We start from the raw sequence: 18,159 nt of genomic DNA on the forward strand, positions 1-18,159 counted from the left end.
CGTACGCTCCCCAGGAAACTGAGTAGTAGGGGGGGAGTCGTTCGATAAACCTAGTCAAGTCTGGGATCAATGGGAGAGAATCAGGTTGCACGTCAGACATCTCCTGCAGAATGCCCTGATGAGGATACCCTTCCAAGGAGGAAAGGGGTAGATGGGATCTATTAAATGTTTGGCTGGTTATGTATGGAAGAGAAGTCGCCCATGGGCTGGGTTACATGTTCAAGGCCTCATTGTGTTGGCACGAGGAAGCTCATGGCTAGAAGCTTGAAAAATGAAGTCCCATAAAGAGACTGCCAATAACAGTTTACAGTATGTTACAATCAGTGGGTCCAAGCTGGTAGACAAACGGAGGTTGAACTCGGGATCGACAGGCCTTGAGAGTTACAACAATTGATCGAGTACTAGTAGGAGCGGGCACATTCATCTAGGACGGAAGGAGGGTCCGTATGGTCTCAAAATTGACTTTCAGGTTCGACTTTAGTGCAACTTGTTTGTAAACTAAATATCTCCGCTGATTTTATATCAGAACTCAGACTCTGTTTAATTCGCCTGCTGTTCCATACCTCAGAAGGCACAAAATTCATAAATTTGAGAGGCAGTACCACAGCATGCTACACTTTCTAAGGAATCCTCATGACGGTGCCGAGCTCACCTAGCAGGGGAAGTTCTGATCAGCATAGATTTTAAATGAACCAACTCCCACAAATTTCCTATCGTTAGAAGCATTCAAAAAAAATTCCGTAGCCTGCAGGCTCCTTGGCGCAGATTGACTCCATCTTCAGTGACCAGAAATGAAAGGGCTTGTGCACTTGGTGTGCCGATTGTGGCAAAAAGTTGGTCCCGTATTTAAGCCTGAATTCCCATTTTGGGATGTCTTCTTTATCGATGTCCTTTTACCAAACCAGTCATATCCAGTCGCTGATTGAACCCCATCCCATCGATGCCCGTCCCAGCACGAGTTCAACCAGGAAAGAACATTTGGGTAGCTGCAGGCGATGGCGATTTAGTTAGGGTTCGGGTATGTAACTTGTCTTCGCTTACAGTACGTGCCAAGCTTATCTCGTTCCTTCAGGGACTTGTTGAACAGCAATGCAGGTGTCATCTCATAGTTCACATGGTCAGGTCTGATCCGGTCCCTCCCAGCCACATCACCCAATGCTCCTGATGAATTCACGTATACTCCCATGCATGCTGTGGCCTCATACGGGCAGCTTGAGACCCTAGCGTACCTGTCATCAGCGAATTCATGAGTTCACGATATTGTAGCCATGATGATTATAGAAATATATACTCCTGCTTCTACCAAATATATCTATTTATACGCCAATAAATTTGACTTGCTAGTACATATGTATGGATGAATGCAAATCTATGCTACACTGGGACATTGGGACATCCCCACCAGTAGTAAGGGACCATGGAGGAATTGTGTCAAAGTTGTCAAACATGTATGAAGGGCCGGAGCGGACAAAATCTGTATGGGTTTGATATCAACACTTTTACTTTCCAGTCGTGTGAGTTTGCTTTTGCAAAACCAACTTTCACTTTCTGAAATATATGAATTATGTTTCCGTTTCAGGATATGCTTTCACTTAAGCTTTCGATTCTGTTTCCATTTCAGGAATCAGCTTATGCCTCTGATATCTGCACATGTGCAATGATGACTCGAGTTCCTCGTCCTTTGACCTTAGTTTTCATGGAATGATGGCAAAGCGCACGGGCCAATGCCAAAAAGTGCGAAAACTTGAACAACCCACCTTCTCTTCTGACCGTGTCCGGTGTGACAACAGTACCAACTCTACTGATGACGAATGAACTCTGTAACATGCCTATACAAACATCGCACTGCCATCATGGGAGCAGGTGCCATTGCACAGGGTATATTGAGATTTTTGGGGTGAGTTTCTCAATCCATCTTTGACGCTCAAAAGTGATACCATCTTGATTAGATTGATACTTGTGCATGCTCACATTCAGAGCAAGATCATGCTGTTATCGTTGATGTCCCATCCCTTCCTCTTCGTCACTGTCCAGATCAAGCCCAACAACATTTCATGACAGTATGTATTTGAATTATGAGTCCTAATGTCAGGCTAAAATTCTGTAAGAATAATTCACCTGGGGATCCTCGAGCAATGTGTTTGCTCTGCTCTTGCCCATATTACGAACATTCATTGCCACTTTCACCCCGGCGTCAGGACTCCATCAAACCAAGCACACCATCTCTTTTCAGTAGACATGGATCCAGCACCAGCACTTCCACAAATGTCTCCTTGTCTTCACTTACAACTCCAGTGACTTTGCCCCGTTCCATGCAAGGCTATCTCCAGCCTCCCACTTTGCCATTAGCATCAGTTTCTTCAAATTCTGGCCTGTTGCTTGCGCCGGTGGCAAATATGCCAGCCTCTTTACCTGCAGCTACACCTGGCAGGTGGTCTGCCGGGTCCCTCCCTCCATGGAATCCTCCAGGACCTCCAATCTCTGGAACAACCAATGACCATCGCTTGTCGCACCATGGGCATGGTGTTTCCTGGTCACTGCTTTCAGTAATCCCAACCCTCCAAAGACGCCAGGCAGAAAGGTCGGCTAATGCTGTGGCTTCCTCATCAAGACATCCTACCAGTCGAAACTCGAGGTCAACAAGTGTGACCCAACGCCGGCGTAAAACCACGAAGTACCTTGTAGTACTACATCCTGAGCCTGTAAGTTTTTTGCGCAGTCTTTGATCTACACTTATTGGTCTTTATCTGTCCTAGATGCATGGGACGGTGCACACAGAATATGAACATATGTTCCGAGAAATTCGTGCACCTATACCACAAAAGATTACGAGTTTCATTCTGCAGGCCCGCAACTTTGGTCTTGTCTTTGAGATCGAAGACAGTTTTCAAAAAGATGATCCTGCTGGTCCTGTATTCCATCAATCCCTGTGCTCTCATTTTGAGAGGGTTGGCCTCGCATTTTCTGGATCCAATTCACATCCACCTTGTCATATCCCATATATTCACGCTTCTCTTCCGGACTTCGGACCCTTAGATCCGGTCCGGTCCGATGCATAGATCCGCGTCCGATCCGATATCCGTTAAGCTTCTTAATTCATTTCCTGTTCATATAACGTTAAACACAGCCTATTTGGTATTTCCTCTTCCCGGTGTCTCGGTTATACTTATTACCGGTATGATTACTGATCCGTTATCCTATGCTTCATTTCCGACTCGCGTTTGATAAGCTTTGCATATGCTTCGTACATAGCCTCGGACCTTTGCTTATTGATCCTTCCGTTATCCTCTTAGTATATAAACCCGTGTATATTTCCTGTAGTACCTCAGTTCGAATATCATCTTAGTTTGTCCTCTTTCTGTCCTCCAGACTTGAGTCTAAACAACTCTTGTCAATCTCTGAGACTTCAGATCGATTCCGATAGTCTACGTCTCCGCCTCTATCTTCGGATAGTCTATACTCTGTTTGTTTCTAGTCCGGATTCGTCCGGATTAGTCTTATACGTGTTTCCGATATCTGGAAGTCATCCGGATATAACTACGAGACTCGTCCAGACCTTCGGACGCGTTATCATTAAGTCTTTGAAATAAGGGACAGTACTTGGGAAAGGGGCACAGCGTACGAGCTGAGGCCGAAGTCCTTCGGATCCAATCCTACGAGAGTACGACCTTAACAGAAGTACAAAAATCTGAGCAGGTAATGGCTAAAGTGACGGCGAATGCTGAAACAAAGAAGACAGTGGTGGGAGAGGTGGGTGACACAAATTAATGTAGTTCTAGCGAGACGACGACAGCGGTCAGAACGAGGCGAACAAAGAATAAACCCAACTCGAATCTCACCTAGAGAGACGACGACAGTGGTCAGAAAGAGGCAAAGATTTCTGACTCAGGTCTCTCGCTCAGTAAGGGTGAGACACTCCACCATAGGAGGCGGGAGTTTTACAGGTATAGCAACAACCTGACACATGTAAGTGCATGGACCATAAAGGACCACATACGCATGACACACGCCCGCGTCGAGCGGAAGAACATTCGAGCAGACTCGAACAAAACATCATGTGACTACGCCATGCATCACTCGGTTGATTAGCTTTGTGTAAAACTTTTTACACTCAACTAAATGTTGTTACTGTCTCAGACAGTGTATTGTGGCCAGACTCACTAGCTATGCTCTGTTTCAGCTCTTCCTTGTCGTTGTATTGGGCCCGTATAATTGAATCCGTCAGGATCAAGATAATCTTACAGCCATTGTCTTTTATTGCAAGTTCAGTAGCTTGTATGTCTTGAAGTCTGGCCTGTCAGAGTATGCAACCACTAGTAGCATGGATTTGAGCAGCAAGCACGGATTGGGTATCTCTGGAGTCCGAATAGGAGTTCCATTGAGTCGTTCTGTCCATAATCCTCACACCCCATCCACCAATCCAGATATTTTGCAAAGCTAGTATGCTTCAAGTCATTCAATTCCTTCTGGATTTCTCACTACAGACGTGTTTGACTATTTTTGTATTTCTGCCAAAGCTAGCACTCCGGCTTATAGCTCTGATGAATGGAGCCCTATGGAGACCTCCCAGTCAGCTGAACAGTGCAGCTCCTGATGAACCTGTCGCTCCCCACCAACCTATGGCTTACCACCAACCGGACACACTATTCCTGCATGGCAAGATTCTACCACACACCAGCGCATTTGGTGTCTTGGTCTCAGACACCTACCAACACTTCCTAGCCTGCCACCCAACAATGAATCATTTGGCCAAGATGACTTTATATGCCTTGGTTACCAATCCAAGCATGGAGGACATCAATGAATGCATCGAAGAGATCAAGAGTTACCTTCACTCACACTTCCCCGCTATACAAGTAGTGACGCTAGAAGACTCTTATGGTGAAACTCCTATGCCTGAAACCTTCCCTGGATATAACCAGGGTCCTTTCCTGAGTCTCTCTTCAGCTGAAAGGCAGACATGGCGACTGCAGTTTTCCCTTCACAGCGATGTTTATGACTTGTATACTGGGGCAAGTACTCCTCGGGCTAAACAGTGAGTGTCATGATTATACTACTACTAGCTAGCTGACCTAAATGCTCAGGACTCTAGCCTTTTTTCTTTATCTGGTGATCATACACGAGTTGACTCATGTTGTCATGCTCGTGTTCTCATCTGAATCCACACCTACAAAGTTCTATGGGAGTAGGCCTTTGTACTCACTCAATGGCCTTGGGCTTAATGCCAGGGGCCAGCAAGTTGAGCGTGGAGAGTCAGGTGCAAGCATGGAGCAGGTAATCACTGGAGGAGAAGTGGTCTTATTGATGCCACATGGTCAGCACATGGCTGACTGTGATCCCAACTCTGTGGATGTTGGTATTGTGGGTTCTACTTCCTTTCAGATGCTAGGTATGTTGATTGTATTACTGCAATTCACTAGCACATGAAAACAGCTGACATTACTACTAGCAAATTCTCCATTCTTGTCCAACATAGCCTCTGGGCAGTGGGACTTGATCTTGCAACTGCCCATGCAATCCATTCCAGATCATATGTCAGTTTTACGCCAGAAGATCAGCGGCAGTCAGATACGCAGGAACCGCACCCCATCATCTCCAAGTCTTTCTACACCTGCCACAACACCTGTGAACCGTCTTGGGATGCTGCTCATCAATCCAGATATGTTTCCACCTTCTGGTGAGGGTGTTAAGACCGTGCACAAAGGGTAGGACTGATTCCAAGGGGCTTGGCTTCAGCTCGTGCGCTGCGCCCCTTACCCGAGTATGTGCCCTTAACCTCAGAATGAAGTCCGGAGAAAGTCCAGTGAAGTCCGAAGGACTTCCGGAGAAGCGTGGGAAACTTCGGAAGGACTTTCCGGATGAGTGTGAGAAACTTCCGGATGAGTGCGGGAAAGTTCCGGAGGAACTTCCGGAAATTACGATGGAGTTTCGTCCTGACGGGGATATGTGTAATGGCTACTCAGGACAAGTCCTGAGTAGAAGGAAACAGAGGAAAGGCTGCAAGGACAAAGTCCGAAGCAGAATAGGTCCGGAGGACCGCGGGAAAGTTCCGGAGGAACTTCCGGAAACTCGGAGGAATGGAGGATCGGATGAGTGGATGAGCGGAGGAGCGGAGGAGCGGAGGAGCGGAGGAGTGGAGGAGCGGAGCTCCGGCCTAGGGAATTCCTCCCTAGGCCTGAGATGGATAATGACTAAGTCGGAGGACTAGAACTGTTACGAGGACTTAGGGTGAAGGCTAGTGCGAGGACTAATATGTGTAATATTCAGACTGAGGAAGTACAAAGATTCTACAGAGTTTATATACTACAGAGGACTTAACGGAGAGTCAGTCAGTGCAGTCCGAAGCTATGCAAGGCTGTGGACGGAGGATGTAGCAAAGTCAAACACTAGTCTATCGGAAAATAGTAAATGAAGATGGAGATGAAGACATAGGAAAATAAAGCCGGAAATGAAACGAGGTACGGAAAATGAGGAAGTCTAACTCAAGAAGGAACATACAAAGGGATAAGGCACAGAAGATAGACGCGGGTCGGATCCGGAAGATAGACGTGGCTCGGATCCGGATGTTCGGAAGTCCGGAGACAGGTGATTACCATAAGGGGATGGGCGCTGATTTAAGGTTTGGGTTCGGACATGACAGATAGGTCGGATCCGGAGATCCGGAGATGTGGATATCAGATCTGGCGTCCGGATATCAGATGCAGGAGTACAGGGATCTGGACGGATAGAGGATTGGGTCTGGAGACATGGACAGGAGGTCCGGAGGTCCGGATGAGGCGTGGGAACGTCGTCGGATGTTGGTCCGGAATGCGGGATATGACAGAGGGTCACACTGAATACCATAGAAGAATGGCAAGGATGGTGGTTGCTGCACAGGGGGCAACAGGAAGGCGAGACCTTGTTGCCTGGGTCTCTCAGTTACGCGGTTCCACCTCAGCAAAGCATTAGTAAGCTATAAGTTTGCCAGTTTACCTTCAAGTTGGACTGTCCCTCCATGTTCCAAGATGACCTGTTTTTTGTATTTTATATCAGACTCTACCACCCATAACTTTATTTAGTAGTATGTCATTCGCACAACATCAGAAGATGTAACTGAGTGGTGTTCAATTCCATGCAAGTAAGTAACTAATAATGTGGAATATAAATACATGAAGTGCATGATGGTGAGGGGGCGTTATGGTGTGCGACAAAGCAAAGTATAATAAATCAGCATAAATGAGGCGACGACCGATGGCGGATAGAAATTAATGTACCCTGCACGTCACAGGTAAGGCTTGAAGTCAGCTCAAGCCCTTACTTAGAACCCGCCCATTCCCATGCCACCCATACCTCCCATGTCACCACCCATACCACCAGCAGGTTTCTCCTCCTCGCCATCTACAACGCAGCACTCACTCATTGTCAGTAAGCTCGCGACACCTGCGGCATCCAGGAGCGCTGTCCGTACGACCTTGAGCGGGTCGATGATACCATGTGTGATCATGTCGGTATACTTGCCCTTCAACGTGTCATAACCATACATGAATGAGTTGTTGGATGAGTTGATGAGCGTGCCGACAATGACGCTGGCTTCCTCACCCGCATTGGTGAGGATTGTGCGTGCGGGCTGTGCTAATGTGCGGCGGATGATGCTGATGCCAAGGCCTTGGTCTAAGTTGGCAGTTGGGATGATGTCAGGATCGGAGGAGGCAGGTTCGCCAGGTGCGGCAGTCTTCAGTGCAAGGCTGGCCTTGAGAAGTGCCGCCTGGGAGGATACCTTCCTCGACAGCTGCACGTGTTGCATTAAGCGCGTCGTCATACTGGTCTTTCTTCTCTCCAACCTCAACTTCAGATGATCCACCAACTTTGATGACAGCGACACCTCCTGAGAGCTTCGCGAGACGTTCTTGGAGCTTGGTCTTGTCGAACTCGGAGGTGGTAGGGTCGTTCAGGAGTGCGCGGATTTGCTCACACCGTGCAGAGATGGCATCCTTGGAGCCGGCACCGTTGAGGACAATGGTGTCCTCCTTGGTGATGGTGATGCTACCAGTGCTGCCCAGGAGGTCAGCTGTTGCATGCTCAAGTTTGATGTCCAGTTCGTCGGTGAAGACTGTGCCGCCGGTGAGGATGGCGAGGTCACCAAGGATGCTCTTGCGGTTGTCACCGAAGCCGGGTGCTTTGACGGCTACAACCTGGAGCTGGCCACGGAGCTTGTTTAGGATGCAAGCTGCGAGGGCTTCGTCATCTAAATCCTCTGCAATGATGACCAGTGGTCTGAGAGCAGAGGCAGCAGTTTCGAGAGATGGGAGGATGTCCTGCAACGAGGAGATTTTCTTCTCAGAGAGGAGAATGAAGGGCTTTTCGAAATCGACTTTTTGAGTCTTGACGTCGGTGATGAAGTATGGGGAGATATAACCGCGGTCAAAGCACATGCCCTCTGTCACTTCAATCTCGTCCTCGGTTGTCCGACCCTCTTTTACGGTGATGACACCCTCCTTTCCAACTCTCTCCATCGCTTGCGCAATCAACCCACCGATGTGCTTGTCACCGTTAGCAGAGATGGTGGCGACCTGTGCAATCTCAGCGGTGGTGGTAATAGTTTTGGTATTGGCCTCCAAGAACTGAACCACTTGTTGAACGGCTGCTTGAGCATTGCGATGGAGGTCCATAGGATTGCATCCTGCAGTGACATTTTTGACACCCTCAGTGTAGATAGCATGAGCGAGGACAGTTGCAGTGGTAGTACCATCACCAGCAATCTCGTTTGTTTTTTGTGTGACATCCTGAACCGTTGAGGCTGTTTGGGAAGCTGCGGCGGGAGATGGGTCACGTGACTAAGGTTGGCTGGTCCGAAATCGAAATCGAAACATGAAATCGAAAGCCTTACATAATGCGAAAAGGAAAAGCCAAAATTACAGAATATTTCGATCCTAGGATATCCGACTGTCCGACCCTATACCAGCACCCGCCCCGGATATGACTCAGCATGCGATCTACAAATAAACAACACCAAACACGCCACCTTGAACTGTACACCCCGCCCCCGCCCCCACCCTTTGTATCTCTTTCCCCACCCTCGCCCTTTGTGTTGTGGTGAATGTTGGAGGTGAGCCAGTAGGGAGGTGATGATACAGCAACTGCAGCACATCAAGGGCTGATGGTATTAGCATAGTCATTGAGTGCGGTGCAGGGAGGTAAGCATGTAGCGGCGCTGTTAAGTAGTGGCTTGGCCAAATGTAGTAATATCCCTGACGTTGTGCGCAAGGTGACTGACAGCGAGGACATGTGGGAAACAGCGAGCTTAATACATGATTATATTTTAACAGTATATTATGTGTTGTGATTGATGCATGGGAACGATGATTATTATGCTGGCATGGATGCGGTCGGACGGTCGGATGAGGTCGGACGGTCGGATATATAACAGGTCTCAAAGTTAAAATATGAAAGCAAAATAAAAGCAAAAGACACACGAACACTTCAAGCCATATTTAAGCTCCGCCAGAACCGATCTTAGGTAAGTGTAATACAAAGTCACTTCTTGATCGATATCGATAACGACTTGAATGAACGATGCCTCATACATCAGCGCGTCAACACATCTTGCAAGCACTATGGACCAAACAGGTCGATCTACAACTAGCGCGATACCTTGAATTAACCAAGATCGCTATCGAAGGACTGGAAGAGTGGGACGATAGTAGTTTGGGCTCCTCATCTGAGTCTGAAGATTCAGATAATAGCATGGGTTTGTCGTTGATATTGTCCGGCTCCTCCCTTACCGAATCACTTTTCCCGCTGTCGGTGTCCTCTGCGACCGAGATACTGACGGTGTCGCGTAGTTTCACTGAATTCAGTGACACGATCAAAGCCTTGCATTGTAGAAACAACAATACCGAGAGGAACAAATGAAGCTCCTGACTGTATCTGTAAATGTTGTAAGGTCGCGTGTTGCCTAGTCTGCTATACTTGAGACGACAAGTGCGTTCGACCCTAAAGGGGAAGCGAGTGCAGCAAGGATCTAGTAGTGCGCGCTGAAGGCGCTACTGGTCGGCCAATGCGAAGCGCGAGAATGCGCGCACCTGCGCGCAAGGCGCAGGAAAGCAAAGGTACGCGCGAGGCGCGGGAAGCGCGCATGCACGTGAGCGGAAACAAGTGAGAGTAAGTGTGAGTTTGCTTAAGTGATAATTGATGAAAAACAAGAGATGTGAGCGCGAGGTGTCAAAGAATAGATTTCAACTATAATCTGCTAGGTAGTAAGTGGGTGGTAAGTGGGAGGTAAAGTCCTAAGTTCAAAAGTTGGAAAAGTGGGTAATAGTATGTAATGCTGGCGCTTATATACGGCGCCTAAGCGCTGTCACGTGGAGCCGAAGTGCTACCGAGTAAGGTATGTAAAGCTATATGTAGGTAAGGGTCCAAAATAAAGGTGGAACGATACACAGATAAGAGAAATGGAAACATACGCACTAGAGAACTTGGTGGACAGTGGATGGATGCTTCCGGATGGCTGGCGCTATAGGGTGCTCAAGCGCGGGAAAGCGCGCGCGCGTATACATAGTAAAGCGTGGGAAGTCGTGCGCGGGAAAGCTGCGCCTCGTAAGGGAATAGCTGTGGATAGCACACAGAGTGATGCTACAAGTTCGTGCTATGTACTCCCTAGTGAATACTGCCATATCATGCAATGAGAGGCATGAGTCTCTACAGCGTGATGAAGTCGAGAAGAGTCATGTTCTCTTTGCACGTCCGAAATCGAGCCGTGCGCCACAGCTCCATCTGCTCGAGGAGTGGGCACTGGATCATCCTGAAAAATTTCGCCGTAAACTTCGCGTGGATCCCCCCGTCTTTGAGCACCTTGTGAACACAATTCTCGCTCACCCAGTGTTCCACAACAATTTGAATAACCCGCAGTTACCTGTCCCCGTGCAACTTGCGATATTCCTAAATAGTGCGGGTCACTATGGAAATGTGGCAACAACAGAGGACATAGCAGAATGGGCAGGCGTCTCGGCGGGGACAGTTTATAATTGTCACCGACGCGTCATGATTGTGCTCCTTCAGCATCATGACGCTGTAATCCATTTCGACCCGCTTTATGAGGATGATCAAATTGAGAGGGAGAGGGCAAAGACATGGGTCGAAGAGCAAACGTGTCCGGAGTGGAGGGGGGGATTTCTCTGTGTTGACAGCACACCGTTTAACCTGTTTCAAAAGCCCGGATGGCACGGAGAGGGCTTTTATGACCGTAAATCAAACTATTCACTATCAGCTCAAGTACGCTATGAATTGTAACGGAAAAACAAAACTAACATGTTCAAAAGGTCGTGATCATGCCGCATAACCTGCGCATCGTCGACTACGTCATTGGCGTTCCTGAGAGCGTGCATGATTCCAATGTGTTTTCAAAGGCCCGGATTGCGCGTCATCCTCAGACCTTTTTGGGCGGAAATGAGTGGATTTGGGTGGACACAGCCTATGGCTCTCGTCCATGGTGCATTGTGCCGTTCAAGCGGCCAGCAGCTGGTGGGTTAACCCGCGATCAAAAAACATTTAACTATCATCTATCCAAGGTAGGATGAATCGTTCTCGCGCACCAATCAACTCTAATATTTCCAGGTCCGCGTTCGCTCCGAACATGGTTATGGTTCATTGAAGGGACGCTTCCAGTCCCTTTGTGAACTGTGGATCCAAATCCAAACGCAACGAGACCTAGATGAGGCGAATATGTGGACGCGGTGCTGTTTAATTCTTCATCACATGATAATTGAAATTGAAGAAAAACTTACCACTGATTCATTTGAGCACTTCGCTCATGAAGCGAGGCAGTGGGGCAGATGCAAAGATAGCAGGGAGGAAGATGGTGGCAAAGATGGCAAAGATGGCGCTGGAGATGAGAGTTATATTGGTTCAGAAGGGCAAATTTTTCATAACAGACTAATGGGTCAATTATTGCGCAGATCTCAACAGTGAAAGTGTAGGTACATACCTCTGTAATAATAGTATCCTCGGCCTTGTCAACCAAGGCACATCTTGTTGGTAACTCGATTGCAATTTCGAAGGGTCGAGGTACCCAGTTTCGGGTTGTGGGGCATGACATGGAGATGTGGCAGGATGAAGATGAGTTCAAGGGAGACTGGCTTGATGCTACCTTGGATGACCTTGAGGCGTGTCTTGTTTGTAACTCGATTGCGATTTCGAAGGGTCGAGGTACCCAGTTTCAGGTTGCGGGGCATGACATGGAGATGTGGCAGGATGAAGATGAGTTCAAGGGAGACTGGCTTGATGTTACCTTGGACGACCTTGAGGCATGTCTTGTTGGTAACTCGATTGCGATTTCGAAGGGTCGAGGTACCCAGTTTCAGGTTGCGGGGCATGACATGGAGACGTGGCAGGATGAAGATAAGTTCAAGGGAGACTGGCTTCTGGGCATGAGAAATGGTGAGAGAACAAGAGACATGTATGTATACACGAAGTCAGATACATGTATACATAATTAGCTACAAGGAAAAAACGGGCCTAGAATGCAGTATGAATTTGTAAGAACTTGAGGGGCGGAGGAAAATAGCACAACTGTTAGTTACCCTGATGAGACATCTCCCTCTCCAAAGCCAACCATTCCAACTTCACTTGCTCGAGCTTGGTTTCTAATTCGAGTTGCCTCGTCCGTTCATCCGCCATGGCACGCTCGTGACTCTGAGCGGCAGAAGTACTCCGGAGCATGTGTTCACGCTCGTCTCGAGTGACACGGGCTTTAAGCTCAAGACTGGCCAACTTGGACTCCATCCTCAAACACTTGTGTCCTTGGCTGTAGATGAATCCTGAATGTGCCGCATGAGGGAGTCTGATGCGTCGTTGAGCTTGGCACTGAATTCAGAGACGGGATCACATGGCTGCTTGCGAGAGACGGATCTGCTAGATGGTGAAGGGTCGGAGTCCTGATCAGACGATGTGTGACCAGGATGGTGAGTGCCACTGGCTTTGCGTGAATGTACTGTTAGCGTTTTCATCATCCGGCTTGCTGCTGTATCGGAGTCATCAGATGAGGGCTCTATCTGCTGGTCTTGAGGGATGATGGTCCTGGTATTGCCTGAGGAGATGGTGGACGGCAAGGGATACTTTCGCACACCGTCCTCTGGCTCTGGAGAGTTGAGATAAATAGTAGGCCTCGATGTGTCGTATGATTCGTATCGATGTGGGATATGACTGGGCGTGGTCGAAAATCTGAGAGTGTCGGCTGCATGATGAGGGAGGGGTTGGATGATGATACCTGAGGAAGCCATGATGACGGACCAGACGAATTGTCTCCATCATCCCAGTCAGGCCAGTCCTGATCTTTGTTGGTATGAGACAGGAGGGGGACATCATTAGTATCGTCCATAGGAAAATCATCACCCTCCCCCTGGTGTATCCCCTCATCTAGGATTTGGCCGGGCTCAAGCTCCTCATTCTCAGCATCTGTGCCATCTTCATCATCCATGGGTGGAGGGATCTCCTTCCCTTTGCCCGTCCCAAAGTGACCTGCGGCCTCCGCTGCAAAGTCCTGGCCTGGATCGGCTGTCGAAAACGAAGTGTTATATGTAGGGTTGGTTCTCCACCACCCACGGAGATCAACCCACCACGGGAATGCTACCAAGAGCTGGTCTAAAATAAATTTAGAGTCTACACTAGCATTAGAGATGAACATACATACCAAGAATTCCCTTCATCTTCTCATTCCCGCTGATTGCCTCAAAGGACAGACCAGCGCCAGTTTGGCCAAGTTGCACGTTAATCTCATTGTACTTTTTTCGTAATCTAAAATAGCTAGTTAGTGGCCAGTCTGCACTGAAATTACCATGACGGTAGTCATGAAGGACTCACGATATAAAGCGGCTTTGAATTGGCTTCGTAAAGGCAAGGGGATGCGCTCTAAAATACTCCCTGACCTTCGGATCTTCATCATTCTGGAAAATTGTTGTCGCAAGCTGCTGCAAGTATACGTTCTTCTGCGTAGTCATCTGTTGGCGTGTGCGTCCTTCCTCCTTCGCATCCTTCACAGAATCTGAAAATATTTTGAGCCGAGCCTCTTGATTAACTTTGCACCACTCGATAAGGCGAGCAGTCCGCGGACTGTTCTTCTTGTCCCAGTGTATGGTAGGTGGCTTTAAACGATCTCCTGATCCTGCACTGATGGGCAGGCTAGCACTTGGAGGAGTAGAAGATTCGGTCACTAATCCGTGACTACCACGCTTCGCCGAATGGCCCCGAGATCCACGTCCACGACTACCAGCACTGGCTGTAGCCCCCCGCATGATAAATGTGACACGACAATGAGAACGACCACGACAACGACAACGACAACAACGACAGCGATCACCGGCACAAGTTCTGTCGGAGTCTGAAAGACGCCGAAATTTTCAAGTCATGCCGAAGTTTTTCGTTTGTTGTAGTTTTCATATATTTTACTTTGAGACCCGTTTATATATCCCAGGATCGAGATGTCCTCCAAAATTAGCACCCGAAAGCGAAACGAAAGTTCGAAACCTTGATTGAAATCGCTGTGAATTTTGTCCGCTGGCGCCCTTCATACTGGTCCGCCAAAAACATGTTCACCTACTGTAATTTAATTGTTCAATGACAAACCTATTTATGACTTTATCATGGCGCTTTAGGAAGGTTTCTTCCGTGAGATTGGATGACTTCTTCATAAATTTTTTATCATTGCCAATAGGTTTGCCCCCCGGGCGGGGCCTTGTAGCATCACTCACATGCCGTGCGAACGTGTATTTTCAAATCCAGCAAAGAAACATGCACACTCCGTCGAAGCAGACTCTCACCACGAGTAATGGAAGCCCTCCAGATTCTCAAGTTTTCTTACAGACAGGAGAGACATATTAATATTGTGGGACACATCGATGAGATCAACGTCGTAGACCACATTTCGAAATTACATAACCCAACTTGTGCGTGATCGGTCCGATAGAAAGTAGTACCGCATCAGTGGTGGCGGTGAACGTTGAACATTCAAACTGTGGCCAACCCAATTCTTGAGTCGACTCAGGTGGACTCCTGCAAACTATCGCATCGGATTTCTCGCCTGAATCCATGTTAAAAGTGTTCGAAATTCCTACGTGCGCGCTTGCTCCGTCTTATGGAACCAATCGCTGAATCCCCGTGCCTCTGGCAGTTGCATCCCTGATCTTACTGATCACATAGTCAAGTGTGAATATCCTGAGGCTACTAATAGTCATAAGTACCATATCTGCAAGTGCACCTGGGACCGGCCGAATCATTCTCCAGTATGTGTTACTAGTCAAACAATCAGCGTGAACTGATAATTCTCATATCTTCAGGTCACGGTGGCAGTCAAGGTTATCAGGGTACTACAACCTAAGAACATCCTGGATCTTACCGAGAGATACGACGAATTACTGCAAGAAATCAAAGTATGGGGCAGACTTCAGAACGAACATATTTTGCCTGTGCTCGGATACGTATGCGGACATGGCCATTTACCTAGCCTTGTGTTTCCGTGGATGGAGAATGGGAGCTTGACTAACTTCTTGCGTGAATATGAGTCCTTAGAGCGTGGTGAACGTTTTCGCTTGGTAAGTTCCTTTGAATATGATGGGATTCACGCACAAATAAAATTTCCGTATGTTCAGCTGCAAGATATCGCCTCGGCACTGCAATATTGTGTGTCTGCACTCGTTTACAAAAGTATAGACTCTTAAGTGGATTTTTTATTCTAGTACATGCTATCGCAGTGGTTCACGGAGATCTAACAGGTGTGAGTTGTTACCAAAACTAACAGGGCAGACGAGCACTGATTATCTCTGATGTGCTGGTGCATCAGGACAACATTTTGGTCGACTCGCATGGGCGTGCTTTTGTAACGGGCGTCGGGCTTTCCAAGAGGCTTAACGAGATCGCCTCCAAATCAGAGTCTAGTTCGAACGACACCCGTTTAGCCACTATTCGCTGGATAGCTCCCGAGTTGGTTGATGATGATGAAGAGACCTTTCCCACTTCCAAAAGTGATGTATGGTCTTTTGGTTGCAATATGATTCATGTACATCAACTCGTCCATCGACATTTAAATCTACATTATGTATCTAACAACCATCTTAGGTGCTCTCTGGGCAGTTGCCTTGGTGGTCTATTCGATCAAACCACATTCCCCTCCGATTGCTTGCAAGAAAGGTACCACCACTACCACCAGTAATTGAGGATCAGGTCCAAGATTCATCCTTCCTCCGAAAATGCTTCTCTTTTCCACCAGCAGACCGCCCTTCCGCCGATCAGACACTGGTCTTTGTACGCGAAACACTAAGGACGGGAATGCCGCAGACTGCGGAAGTTGTGGTGGTACGTTTGCTGAATAAGTGCTCATATGCAAGCTGATCGCTATATCAGCATTATCACGACCAAGGCATTCCTCCTGTTGATCAGCATGATCACGACAATGGCATTCCTGCTGTTGTGGCCGAGTTCAAACGACGTGCTTTTGATTTGGTTCCATCACATTTGATCCATATCCCAACCATGGAATTGATCCCGCGGGACAAACTCATTACAATACTGAAACCAGAGACGATCACTGAGGAGGACATCCGTCAGTGCGGAGGATGGTCGAGGGAGTCTGCCATAGAGTCAGCTGTGGTCAACCTCCTCAAATATGCCATTCTATCACACCGATGGGGAGAATCGGAGCCGACATTCCAGGACCTAAAACGCGAAGGAGCGGGTTACAAGAAACTGGAGAAGTTTTGCGCAAAAGCAGAGGAGTATGGTTGTGATCTCGCATGGTCTGATACCTGCTGCATCAACAAAGAAAGCAGCTCAGAGCTTGATGAAGCAATCCGGTCAATGTACATGTGGTACCACGAGGCCTATATATGCATAGTGCACCTGGCTCAGACAAATTCGTGGGATACGCTGGAAAACGACGAGTGGTTCTTTCGTGGCTGGACCTTGCAAGAACTTCTTGCACCCCTTAGGATGAGGTTTTATTATGGCCCTACTTGGACGCCCCTTACACAGAATCCTAACGACAAAGACGACGCGAAGGTTGTTCGTACTCTTTACCGCGCTACCAAGATCCCTGAAAACGACCTGCGCAACTTTCGCTCCGGGCCAAATCGTGCATGGGAGAAGATGAGTTGGGCAGCGAGTCGGAAGACAACCCGTGTTGAAGATGTTGCCTACTCTCTTACTGGTATCTTCGACATCACCATGACGGTCGCATATGGAGAAGGAGATCGAGCTTTTAAAAGATTCATGGCAGAGCTTATCGAGAAGTGCAAGGAATGGCAAATTCTTGTGTGGGCCGGCGGACTCCCTGGATGTCCAACAGGGCCTTCCTGTTATCGCACAACAGACGAGGCAGCACTCGAGATGCTCAAGAACCACGAGATCTCGTGGTGGGGAGAGGGTTGTGGCGATGACGACTTCTCAATTACAAAGCGTGGCGTGCAGGTCAAGCTATTCATGGTCCCTGCCTCCATTGACCAGAGCCTCTGGCAGTCGGTATTCCTTTCCCGTCCCACTGGCGGCCTCATGACATCACCGCTCGACGAGCTGGTCGTGCAATCTCCTTTCTTTCCACCTGCATCTACGACGGAATGGGCGATCGGGGTTGTTAACTATCACGACCATGATGACACTATGAAAGGAAAGTTGAAAGCGGGACAAATTTATATATGTTTTCTCTTAAGACGGTTTTGTCGCCCTGGCCTGGATACCGTGCGCAACCACTGGAGAAGGGAGGTTACGGACAAGATTCTGACGGTTTGTTGCAAACATGACTTCGAAAAAGAAGTGGAGATCGTTTGGTTATAAATTCTAGAATAGAATGTGGTAGAAAAAACGTGTAACACATACAGTGGAATCCTCGATGATCATGCACATGTTACGAATGGCTCACGGTGTATTCAATGAAATTGATTCGTGGTGGTGTGCCCCCAGCCCGATTGCAGTATCTGTGTTGATGCATGAATGCATGACGAGCCGTGATAGCGCTGGTTTATGTAACGTCGTCGCTGCTAATATTGCTTGCCAATTGCTAGACAATTGAACATGTCAACTAACACCGTGACTGTCGGTCAACTTGTGAGCTCAGGCGCCATTATGTGCTGACAATAAAAGCTAGCGACATGGTAAAAAACGCGGTTGCTGTTGAGCGCCGAAGCCCGAATGTATGGT

The 18,159-nt window shown here is 48.0% G+C and overlaps 7 protein-coding genes across 7 annotated transcripts; 5 read left to right on the forward strand and 2 right to left on the reverse strand.

Annotated features, from left to right (window-relative positions):
- Positions 1-909: 909 nt before the first annotated feature.
- On the forward strand, positions 910-1,233 carry HD556DRAFT_486589 (uncharacterized protein). The gene has a single exon (XM_041310749.1). The coding sequence runs from the start codon at positions 941-943 to the stop codon at positions 1,163-1,165; it is 225 nt and encodes a 74-aa protein (XP_041166481.1). The 5' UTR covers positions 910-940; the 3' UTR covers positions 1,166-1,233.
- Positions 1,234-2,312: 1,079 nt separating this feature from the next.
- HD556DRAFT_1437037 (uncharacterized protein) lies at positions 2,313-3,059 on the forward strand (the record flags this gene model as incomplete). The annotated part of the gene is made up of 2 exons (XM_041305638.1): positions 2,313-2,702; positions 2,757-3,059. 2 exons carry the CDS (start codon positions 2,313-2,315, stop codon positions 3,057-3,059), a joined length of 693 nt encoding a protein of 230 aa, XP_041166482.1.
- A 1,482-nt stretch (positions 3,060-4,541) lies between these two features.
- HD556DRAFT_1477740 (uncharacterized protein) lies at positions 4,542-6,247 on the forward strand (the record flags this gene model as incomplete). Its single annotated transcript, XM_041308555.1, has 6 exons — positions 4,542-5,035; positions 5,085-5,274; positions 5,320-5,389; positions 5,450-5,677; positions 5,723-5,739; positions 5,789-6,247. The coding sequence occupies 6 exons, from the start codon at positions 4,542-4,544 to the stop codon at positions 6,206-6,208; spliced, it is 1,419 nt and encodes a 472-aa protein (XP_041166483.1). The 3' UTR covers positions 6,209-6,247.
- Positions 6,248-7,297: 1,050 nt separating this feature from the next.
- On the reverse strand, positions 7,298-9,155 carry HD556DRAFT_1303418 (heat shock protein 60, mitochondrial precursor; the record flags this gene model as incomplete). The annotated part of the gene is made up of 3 exons (XM_041299599.1): positions 7,298-7,650; positions 7,757-8,788; positions 8,990-9,155. 3 exons carry the CDS (start codon positions 9,153-9,155, stop codon positions 7,298-7,300), a joined length of 1,551 nt encoding a protein of 516 aa, XP_041166484.1.
- Positions 9,156-13,498: 4,343 nt separating this feature from the next.
- Positions 13,499-14,117, reverse strand: HD556DRAFT_1204412 (uncharacterized protein; the record flags this gene model as incomplete). The annotated part of the gene is made up of 3 exons (XM_041296443.1): positions 13,499-13,612; positions 13,659-13,770; positions 13,837-14,117. Coding segments are annotated over 3 exons (507 nt in total), but the record flags the coding sequence as incomplete, so codon positions are not given.
- An 842-nt stretch (positions 14,118-14,959) lies between these two features.
- Positions 14,960-15,892, forward strand: HD556DRAFT_486614 (uncharacterized protein). Its single transcript, XM_041310751.1, has 4 exons — positions 14,960-15,086; positions 15,143-15,254; positions 15,309-15,651; positions 15,708-15,892. The coding sequence occupies exons 1-4, from the start codon at positions 15,061-15,063 to the stop codon at positions 15,764-15,766; spliced, it is 540 nt and encodes a 179-aa protein (XP_041166486.1). The 5' UTR covers positions 14,960-15,060; the 3' UTR covers positions 15,767-15,892.
- HD556DRAFT_486611 (heterokaryon incompatibility protein-domain-containing protein) lies at positions 15,840-17,928 on the forward strand. The gene is made up of 2 exons (XM_041310750.1): positions 15,840-16,323; positions 16,372-17,928. Exons 1-2 carry the CDS (start codon positions 16,297-16,299, stop codon positions 17,794-17,796), a joined length of 1,452 nt encoding a protein of 483 aa, XP_041166487.1. The 5' UTR covers positions 15,840-16,296; the 3' UTR covers positions 17,797-17,928.
- The last annotated feature ends 231 nt before the right edge of the window (positions 17,929-18,159 follow it).

The sequence above is a fragment of the Suillus plorans genome (assembly GCF_016647745.1).
Source record: "Suillus plorans strain S12 chromosome Unknown HD556scaffold_3, whole genome shotgun sequence".
NCBI lineage: Eukaryota > Fungi > Basidiomycota > Agaricomycetes > Boletales > Suillaceae > Suillus > Suillus plorans.